General features: G+C 42.5%; 1 protein-coding gene across 2 annotated transcripts in view; it reads right to left on the bottom strand.

The window, feature by feature from the left end:
• Positions 1-382: 382 nt before the first annotated feature.
• The window catches only part of adarb2 (adenosine deaminase RNA specific B2 (inactive)), a 470,621-nt gene continuing 459,105 nt past the window's right edge, over positions 383-11,898 (bottom strand). For both annotated transcript variants that reach the window (XM_061922410.1, XM_061922411.1), the window contains exon 10: positions 383-845. In XM_061922410.1, coding sequence (XP_061778394.1) covers positions 669-845 — 177 coding nt within the window. In that variant the 3' untranslated portion in view covers positions 383-668. The remainder of the gene's footprint in view (positions 846-11,898) is intronic.

Genomic DNA, 11,898 nt, shown 5'->3' with positions numbered 1-11,898 from the left:
GAAACAAAGAAAGTGGGAGGTGAGTAAAAGGACAAAGATGGAAAAAGGTGGTTTGAGATGGCATTGAATTGTCTGTCCTTGTGTTCTCTTTCCCCCTCTCTTCCTCTTCCTCGACAGCCGTCACCCTGACAGGACAGGTAATTGGACGGAGGCCTTCTCTTTTTTTGCCTTTCCTCTGTCTCGTTCACGCTTTCTCCCCTATGACTGGGCACCTCTGCGGGAGCTTTGGGGCCTGAAAATAGCTGATGACAAGATAGCGGCTGCCTTTCACATCTCTCAAGGTTACCCCACCTTTTCTTGACAGACGCAACACCTGAGGGCGGGGGTGGGGTTGGTGGCAAAGACTGAGTATTTGTGTCAGTGTGTTTAAAAGGAGACCAACAGCAGCACACCAGTCCTTTTTATTTTCTGTTCTTTTCAGCATGTCCAGTTGACCTTCCGCTTTTCATATGGAGTGGAGGAGAGAATGTGTGGTCCATACAGATCAAAACACACACACACACACACACACACACACACACACACACACACACACACACACACACACACACATACACACACACACACACACACACTATGGTGACAAGTAAGAGTTTGCAGTAATAAAGCTGTTTGCAAAGGTTCTACCTTGTCCTAATAAAAAAATAAAAGGCTAACACACACACTCTTTAGTCCGACAACAGGAACTGTTCTTCCTCAGGAGGCTTCTTAACCCAAGTGCCCAGGCCTGTTTCCTGCAGTGACCTGAACCACTGCTGCTTGACTGTCTGGTAGGGGCGTGCCGCCATCTTCACCTGACGGTAAACAAGATGGCCGTCTTCAGAGAAGAACCGTGAGAGTCCCAGCTGCACAGAAATAAGAGTCAGGATGTGAGACTTGATTATCAGAGAAATAAAAATACAGTCATTACAAGGGTTAGGGTTAGTTCAGAAATAATATAATTATGTATTGAGATAGGCACCAGCCCCCCCCCCCCCCCCCCCCCCCCCTCCCACCCCCCCGCGACGCCAAAGGGAACAAGCGGTAAAAAATGGATGGTATATACATACACACACATCCATCAAATCCATCCATCTTCTTCCGCTTATCCGAGGTCGGGTTGAGGGGGCAACAGCCTAAGCAGGGAAGCCCAGACTTCCCTTTCCCCAGCCACTTCGTCCAGCTCTTCCCGGGGGATCCCCTGGCGTTCCCTGGCCAGCCGGGAAAAATAGTTTCCCCAATGTGTCCTGGGTCTTCCCCGTGCAATATATATCTTAATTGCATTATCCAGAGAATAGTGCTCGATACCGTGGTAGAGCGCAATATATGTATGTGTGGGAAAAATAAGACTATTTCATCTCTACAGAACTGTTTCATGAGGGGTTCCCTCAATCGTCAGGAGATTTTTTTCTCCTGACAATATATATATATATATATATATATATAGCACTTTATTGATTCTTTCAGTAGATTTCCCTTAGGAAAATTAAAAATATAAAAGGTTTAAAAAATTGACGTGGACCATGCGCAGTTTGGCAAAATGTAAATTTGCACCACAGTTGAATGTGTTCTTTTGGCACATGATCCACAAAGTTGAATGTTTTTGTAGTTTTTGCGCGATCCTGTTAAAACCACAAAAAACAATGGCACCATGAACACCATACTTATTGCCTCTAAGAAGGCTAAAGGTTGCATCAGTTAGGCTGAAAAACCAATGAAGTGGCACAAATGTGTGTGTGTGTGCGTGTGTGCGTGCGTGTGTGTGTGTGTGTGTGTGTGTGTGTGTGTGCGTGTTCGTGTGCGTGAGTGTGTGTGTGAGAGAAAAAGGGGTCTTCAGCAGCTGTGTAATCTCCCCCATTTAAATTTCACAAGCAATTGAACATTCTCTGTGCTTTCTATTTTCTGAAGACAAAACAATGAAGTTCGTCAGAGAGACAAAAGCTGTGTGTGCTTGTGTGTGTGTGTGTGTGTGTGTGTGTGCGTGTACATGTGGGGGGACGGCGGTATGACTTTAAAAGTTTCTTCTGGAGATGAATGTGATGGTTCTTGTGTGGTCCTTGCACGCATCTTGGAGGGAAGACTTAGGGTTGTCTCCTCAAACAAAGATGGTTTCATAGTCATTATGCTTTAAGGGACTTGTGTTACCTAAAGTTTCTGTATGGAAGTGAGAATGTGGCGAGGTCTGCTGCTCCAGGCGTACGCTGCCAGATTGTGTTCAGGCACAAACCGAGCACACGCTGGCAGGTGAAACACATTTCTTTGTAGGACAGAGAAAATGCTATGGATCTTGTGTGTGTGATATAAATGTGTTGTAATAACGCAGAATGCAAATGTAAACTGAACATTAAATAACAATCTTAGTAATAAGATTGACAAGCCTTAAGTCAAATAAGCAAAACTATGTGACTTATGTTAAAATATGTGACTGAAATATTAACGCGGAGGTTGATTTTAATCAAAGTCAATAATGATCTGTAATCTACATACAATTGAACAGTTTGTCAAATGATATGAAAGCATGTGTTCATCACACATTCATTTAACACAAACCTTAGGCTTAGGTCAGGCTGATTAGAAAAATAAGTATTAACCGAATATACTGCATATGAATAACGGATGAAAAATAAATACACATACAATTATGTAATGCAAAAATAAATAAACTATACCCAATAATAAATATTTTTTAACCAAACTAAAATGAAAATGCAAATAAAAAATCCAACTTCACCACTTCAATCATTTTTGCGCTTAAAGGGCAACTGCACTTTTTTTGGATTTGTGTCTATGATTCACAACCATAATGTCAGACAAGAATAAATGATATGATGAGATGCGTTTTTATTTTTGTATTCATTCTAACTCTTAAATAAATGCTTGCCACAGTCAGCTAACAATGGAAGTAATGGACCAAAGGAATAGAACCAGGAACCCTCAACACCTACATTTATTTAGAGATCTGTAATGTTTAAAATGTACAAACCTCGTTTCCATATGAGTTGGGAAATGGTGTTAGATGTAAATATAAACAGAATACAATGATTTGCAAATCCTTTTCAAGCCATATTCAGTTGAATATGCTACAAAGACAACATATTTCATGTTCAAACTCATAAACATGTTTTTCTTTTGCAAATAATCATTCACTTTAGAATTTGATGCCAGCAACACATGACAAAGAAGTTGGGAAAGGTGGCAATAAATACTGATCAAGTTGAGAAATGCTCATCAAACACTTATTTGGAACATCCCACAGGTGTGCAGGCTAATTGGGAACAGGTGGGTGCCATGATTGGCTATAAAAACAGCTTCCATGAAATGCTAAGTCATTCACAAGAAAGGATGGGGCGAGGTACACCCCTTTGTCCACAACTGCGTGAGCAAATAGTCAAACAGTTTAAGAACAACCTTTCTCAAAGTGACATTGCAAGAAATTAAGAGATTTCAATTTCTACGGTTTTATAATATCATCAAAAGGTTCAGAGAATCTGGAGAAATCACTCCACGTAAGCGGCATGGCCAGAAACCAACATTGAATGACCGTGACCTTCCATCCCTCAGACATCACTGTATCAAAAACCCACATCAATCTCTAAAGGATTGGGCGGTTTAGCTCGGTTGGTAGAGTGGCCGTGCCAGCAACTTGAGGGTTGCAGGTTCGAATCCCGCCTCTGCCAACCTAGTCACTACCGTTGTGTCCTTGGGCAAGACACTTTACCCACCTGCTTCCAGTGCCACCCACACTGGTTTGAATGTAAATTAGATATTGGGTTTCACTATGTAAAGCGCTTTGAGTCACTAGAGGAAAAGCGCTATATAAATATAATTCACTTCACTTCACAAAGGATATCGCCACATGGACTTCACTAAATACAATTCGTCGCTACATCTGTAAGTGCAAGTTAAAACTCTACTATACAAAGCGAAAGCAATTTATCAACAACATCCAGAAATGCCGCCGGCTTCTCTGGGCCCGTAATCGTTGATGCAAAGTGGAAAAGTGTTTTGTGGTCTGACGAGTCCACATTTCAAATTGTTTTTGGAAATACTCGACATTATGTCATCCGGACCAAACAGGAAGCGAACCATCCAGACTGTTATCGACGCAAAGTGTAAAAGCCAGCATGTGTGATGGTATGGGGGTGCATTAGTGCCCAAGGCATGGGTAACTTACACATGTGTGATGGTATGGGGGTGCATTAGTGCCCAAGGCATGGGTAACTTACACATGTGTGATGGTATGGGGGTGCATTAGTGCCCAAGGCATGGGTAACTTACACATGTGTGATGGTATGGGGGTGCATTAGTGCCCATGGCATGGGTAACTTACACATGTGTGATGGTATGGGGGTGCATTAGTGCCCAAGGCATGGGTAACTTACACATGTGTGATGGTATGGGGGTGCATTAGTGCCCATGGCATGGGTAACTTACACATGTGTGATGGTATGGGGGTGCATTAGTGCCCAAGGCATGGGTAACTTACACATGTGTGATGGTATGGGGGTGCATTAGTGCCCAAGGCATGGGTAACTTACACATGTGTGATGGTATGGGGGTGCATTAGTGCCCATGGCATGGGTAACTTACACATGTGTGATGGTATGGGGGTGCATTAGTGCCCAAGGCATGGGTAACTTACACATGTGTGATGGTATGGGGGTGCATTAGTGCCCATGGCATGGGTAACTTACACATGTGTGATGGTATGGGGGTGCATTAGTGCCCAAGGCATGGGTAACTTACACATGTGTGATGGTATGGGGGTGCATTAGTGCCCATGGCATGGGTAACTTACACATGTGTGATGGTATGGGGGTGCATTAGTGCCCAAGGCATGGGTAACTTACACATGTGTGATGGTATGGGGGTGTATTAGTGCCCAAGGCATGGGTAACTTACACATGTGTGATGGTATGGGGGTGCATTAGTGCCCAAGGCATGGGTAACTTACACATGTGTGATGGTATGGGGGTGCATTAGTGCCCAAGGCATGGGTAACTTACACATGTGTGATGGTATGGGGGTGCATTAGTGCCCATGGCATGGGTAACTTACACATGTGTGATGGTATGGGGGTGCATTAGTGCCCAAGGCATGGGTAACTTACACATGTGTGATGGTATGGGGGTGCATTAGTGCCCATGGCATGGGTAACTTACACATCTGTGAAGGCACCATTAATGCTGAAAGGTACATACAGCTTTTGGAACAACATATGCTGCCATCTAAGCGCCGTCTTTTTCATGGACGCCCCTACTTATTTCAGCAAGACAATGCCAAGCCACATTCAGCACGTGTTACAACAGCGTGGTTTCGTAGTAAAGGAGTGCGGGTACTTTCCTGGCCCGCCTGCAGTTCAGACCTGTCTCCCATGGAAAATGTGTGGTGCATTATCAATCAATCAATCAATGTTTACTTATATAGCCCTAAATCACTAGTTTCTCAAAGGGCTGCACAAACCACCACGACATCCTCGGTAGGCCCACATAAGGGCAAGGAAAACTCACACCCAGTGGGACGTCGGTGACAATAATGACTATGAGAACCTTGGAGAGGAGGAAAGCAATGGATGTCGAGCGGGTCTAACATGATACTGTGAAAGTTCAATCCACAATGGATCCAACACAGCAGCGAGAGTCCCGTTCACAGCGGAGCCAGCAGGAAACCATCCCAAGCGGAGGCGGATCAGCATCGCAGAGATGTCCCCAGCCGATACACAGGCAAGCAGTACATGGCCACCGGATCGGACCGGACCCCCTCCACAAGGGAGAGTGGGACATAGAAGAAAAAGAAAAGAAACGGCAGATCAACTGGTCTAAAAAGGGAGTCTATTTAAAGGCTAGAGTATACAAATGAGTTTTAAGGTGAGACTTAAATGCTTCTACTGAGGTGGCATCTCGAACTGTTACCGGGAGGGCATTCCAGAGTACTGGAGTCCGAACGGAAAATGCTCTATAGCCCGCAGACTTTTTTTGGGCTTTGGGAATCACTAATAAGCCGGAGTCCTTTGAACGCAGATTTCTTGCCGGGACATATGGTACAATACAATCGGCAAGATAGGATGGAGCTAGACCGTGTAGTATTTTATACGTAAGTAGTAAAACCTTAAAGTCACATCTTAAGTGCACAGGAAGCCAGTGCAGGTGAGCCAGTATAGGTATATATGTATGTATATATGTATATAAAGGTATATACAGTATAGGTATATATGTATGTATATATGTATATAAAGGTATATACAGTATAGGTATATATGTATGTATATATGTATATAAAGGTATATACAGTATAGGTATATATGTATGTATATATGTATATAAAGGTATATACAGTACAGGCGTAATGTGATCAAACTTTCTTGTTCTTGTCAAAAGTCTAGCAGCCGCATTTTGTACCAACTGTAATCTTTTAATGCTAGACATGGGGAGACCCGAAAATAATACGTTACAGAAGTCGAGGCGAGACGTAACAAACGCATGGATTATGAAGCATAAAATACGACAGCGGAGACCCCGGACCGTTGAAGGACTGAAGCTCTACATAAAACAAGAAGGACTGAAGCTCTACATAAAACAAAAATGGGAAAGAATTCCACTTTCAAAGCTTCAACAATTAGTTCCCAAACGTTTATTGAGTGTTAAAAGAAAAGGTGATGTAAACAGTGGTGAACATGCCCTTTCCCAACTACTTTGGCACGTGTTGCAGCCATGAAATTCTAAGTTAATGATTATTGGCAAAAAAAAAAAAAAAAGTTTGTCAGTTTGAACATGAAATATGTTGTCTTTGTAGCATATTCAACTGAATATGGCTTGAAAAGGATTTGCAAATCATTGTATTCTGTTTATATTTACATCTAACACAATTTCCCAAACGGGGTTTGTAATTTAAAATGGTCGTAAACAACTGTTTTCATGCTCCAAATGTGAAAATATTAGATTTGTTTTAATCTATTCTGCCTGTAAAGCAATTTGAAAACCTCCATTAATGTTTTATATCCACGCTGTCAGAGAGAAAGGTTTGATGTCGTAACACCATGTATGTAGGTAACACACACACCAGGTATGTAGGTAACACACACACACCATGTATGTAGGTAACACACACACCATGTATGTAGGTAACACACACACCATGTATGTAGGTAACACACACACCATGTATGTAGGTAACACACACACCATGTATGTAAGTAACACACACACCAGGTATGTAGGTAACACACACACCATGTATGTAGGTAACACACACACCATGTATGTAGGTAACACACACACCATGTATGTAGGTAACACACACACCATGTATGTAGGTAACACACACACCATGTATGTAGGTAACACACACACCATGTATGTAGGTAACACACACACCATGTATGTAGGTAACACACACACCAGGTATGTAGGTAACACACACACCATGTATGTAGGTAACACACACACCATGTATGTAGGTAACACACACACCATGTATGTAGGTAACACACACACCATGTATGTAGGTAACACACACACCATGTATGTAGGTAACACACACACCATGTATGTAGGTAACAAACACACCATGTATGTAAGTAACACACACACCAGGTATGTAGGTAACACACACACCATGTATGTAGGTAACACACACACCATGTATGTAGGTAACACACACACCATGTATGTAGGTAACACACACACCATGTATGTAGGTAACACACACACCATGTATGTAGGTAACACACACACCATGTATGTAGGTAACACACACACCAGGTATGTAGGTAACACACACACCATGTATGTAGGTAACACACATACCAGGTTTGTAGGTAACACACACACCATGTATGTAGGTAACACACACATCATGTATGTAGGTAACACACACACCATGTATGTAAGTAACACACACACCATGTATGTAGGTAACACACACACCGTGTATGTAGGTAACACACACACCATGTATGTAGGTAACACACACACCATGTATGTAGGTAACACACACACCATGTATGTAGGTAACACACACACCATGTATGTAGGTAACACACACACCAGGTATGTAGGTAACACACACACCATGTATGTAGGTAACACACACACCAGGTATGTAGGTAACACACACACCATGTATGTAGGTAACACACACACCATGTATGTAGGTAACACACACACTATGTATGTAGGTAACACACACACCATGTATGTAGGTAACACGCACACCATGTATGTAGGTAACACACACACCATGTATGTAGGTAACACACACACCAGGTATGTAGGTAACACATACACCATGTATGTAGGTAACACACACACCATGTATGTAGGTAACACACACACACTATGTATGTAGGTAACACACACACCATGTATGTAGGTAACACACACACCATGTATGTAGGTAACACACACACCATGTATGTAGGTAACACACACCAGGTATGTAGGTAACACACACACCATGTATGTAGGTAACACACACACCATGTATGTAGGTAACACACACACCAGGTATGTAGGTAACACACACACACACTATGTATGTAGGTAACACACACACCATGTATGTAGGTAACACACACACCATGTATGTAGGTAACACACACACCATGTATGTAGGTAACACACACCAGGTATGTAGGTAACACACACACCATGTATGTAGGTAACACACACACCATGTATGTAGGTAACACACACACCAGGTATGTAGGTAACACACACACCATGTATGTAGGTAACACACACATCATGTATGTAGGTAACACACACACCATGTATGTAAGTAACACACACACCATGTATGTAGGTAACACACACACCGTGTATGTAGGTAACACACACACCATGTATGTAGGTAACACACACACCATGTATGTAGGTAACACACACACCATGTATGTAGGTAACACACACACCATGTATGTAGGTAACACACACACACTATGTATGTAGGTAACACACACACACACACCATGTATGTAGGTAACACACACACCATGTATGTAGGTAACACACGCACCATGTATGTAGGTAACACACACACACCATGTATGTAGGTAACACACACACCATGTATGTAAGCAACACACACACCATGTATGTAGGTAACACACACACACACCATGTATGTAGGTAACACACACACACACCATGTATGTAGGTAACACACACACCATGTATGTAGGTAACACACACACACCATGTATGTAGGTAACACACACACCATGTATGTAGGTAACACACACACCATGTATGTAGGTAACACACACACACTATGTATGTAGGTAACACATACACTATGTATGTAGGTAACACACACACCATGTATGTAGGTAACACACACACCATGTATGTAGGTAACACACACACCATGTATGTAGGTAACACACACACCATGTATGTAGGTAACACACACACACACACCATGTATGTAGGTAACACACACACCATGTATGTAGGTAACACACGCACCATGTATGTAGGTAACACACACACACCATGTATGTAGGTAACACACACACCATGTATGTAAGCAACACACACACCATGTATGTAGGTAACACACACACACACCATGTATGTAGGTAACACACACACACACCATGTATGTAGGTAACACACACACCATGTATGTAGGTAACACACACACCATGTATGTAGGTAACACACACACACTATGTATGTAGGTAACACACACACCATGTATGTAGGTAACACACACACCATGTATGTAGGTAACACACACACCATGTATGTAAGTAACACACGCACCATGTATGTAGGTAACACACACACCATGTATGTAGGTAACACACACACCATGTGTGTAGGTAACACACACACCATGTATGTAAGTAACACACGCACCATGTATGTAGGTAACACACACACCATGTATGTAGGTAACACACAGACCATGTGTGTAGGTAACACACACACACACCATGTATGTAGGCAACACACACATGCACCATGTATGTAGGTAACACACACACCATGTATGTAGGTAACACACACACCATGTATGTAGGTAACACACACACACTATGTATGTAGGTAACACACACACCATGTATGTAGGTAACACACACACCATGTATGTAGGTAACACACACACCATGTATGTAGGTAACACACACACCATGTATGTAGGTAACACACACACACACCATGTATGTAGGTAACACACACACACTATGTATGTAGGTAACACACACACCATGTATGTAGGTAACACACACACCATGTATGTAGGTAACACACACACCATGTATGTAGGTAACACACACACCATGTATGTAGGTAACACACACACACACACCATGTATGTAGGTAACACACACACACTATGTATGTAGGTAACACACCCACCATGTATGTAGGTAACACACACACCATGTATGTAGGTAACACACACACACACCATGTATGTAGGTAACACACACACCATGTATGTAGGTAACACACACACACCATGTATGTAGGTAACACACACACCATGTATGTAGGTAACACACACACACCATGTATGTAGGTAACACACACACCATGTATGTAGGTAACACACACACACACCATGTATGTAGGTAACACACACACACCATGTATGTAGGTAACACACACACCATGTATGTAGGTAACACACACACACCATGTATGTAGGTAACACACACACCATGTATGTAGGTAACACACACACCATGTATGTAGGTAACACACACACCATGTATGTAGGTAACACACACACCATGTATGTAGGTAACACACACACCATGTATGTAGGTAACACACACACCATGTATGTAGGTAACACACACACCAGGTATGTAGGTAACACACACACCATGTATGTAGGTAACACACATACCAGGTTTGTAGGTAACACACACACCATGTATGTAGGTAACACACACATCATGTATGTAGGTAACACACACACCATGTATGTAAGTAACACACACACCATGTATGTAGGTAACACACACACCGTGTATGTAGGTAACACACACACCATGTATGTAGGTAACACACACACCATGTATGTAGGTAACACACACACCATGTATGTAGGTAACACACACACCATGTATGTAGGTAACACACACACCAGGTATGTAGGTAACACACACACCATGTATGTAGGTAACACACACACCATGTATGTAGGTAACACACACACCATGTATGTAGGTAACACACACACCAGGTATGTAGGTAACACACACACCATGTATGTAAGTAACACACACACCATGTATGTAGGTAACACACACACCATGTATGTAGGTAACACACACACACACCATGTATGTAGGTAACACACACACACTATGTATGTAGGTAACACACCCACCATGTATGTAGGTAACACACACACCATGTATGTAGGTAACACACACACACACCATGTATGTAGGTAACACACACACCATGTATGTAGGTAACACACACACCATGTATGTAGGTAACACACACACACACCATGTATGTAGGTAACACACACACCATGTATGTAGGTAACACACACACACACCATGTATGTAGGTAACACGTGCCAACTAATAATATTGATTTTGGATAGCTAACGTTAGCGATCATTAAATGTACGCCACATTCGCTGTTGTCTTGGATCCGCTTTGAACTGGACTCTGGCGGCTGTGTTGGAGCCACTATGGATTGAACTTTCACAGTATCATGTTAGACCCGCTCCACATCCATTGCTTTCGGTCCCCTAGAGGGGGGGGGGGGGTTGCCCACATCTGAGGTCCTCTCCAAGGTTTCTCATAGTCAGCATTGTCACTGGCGTCCCACTGGATGTGAATTCTCCCTGCCTACTGGGTGTGAGTTTTCCTTGCCCTTTTGTGGGTTCTTCCGATAATGTTTTAGTCGTAATGATTTGTGCAGTCCTTTGAGACATTTGTGA

Source organism: Nerophis ophidion, linkage group LG15 (assembly GCF_033978795.1).
Source record: "Nerophis ophidion isolate RoL-2023_Sa linkage group LG15, RoL_Noph_v1.0, whole genome shotgun sequence".
Lineage (NCBI taxonomy): Eukaryota > Metazoa > Chordata > Actinopteri > Syngnathiformes > Syngnathidae > Nerophis > Nerophis ophidion.
The sequence above is the reverse complement of the archived record's forward strand: the minus strand, read 5'-3'. Positions and strand labels throughout refer to the sequence as shown.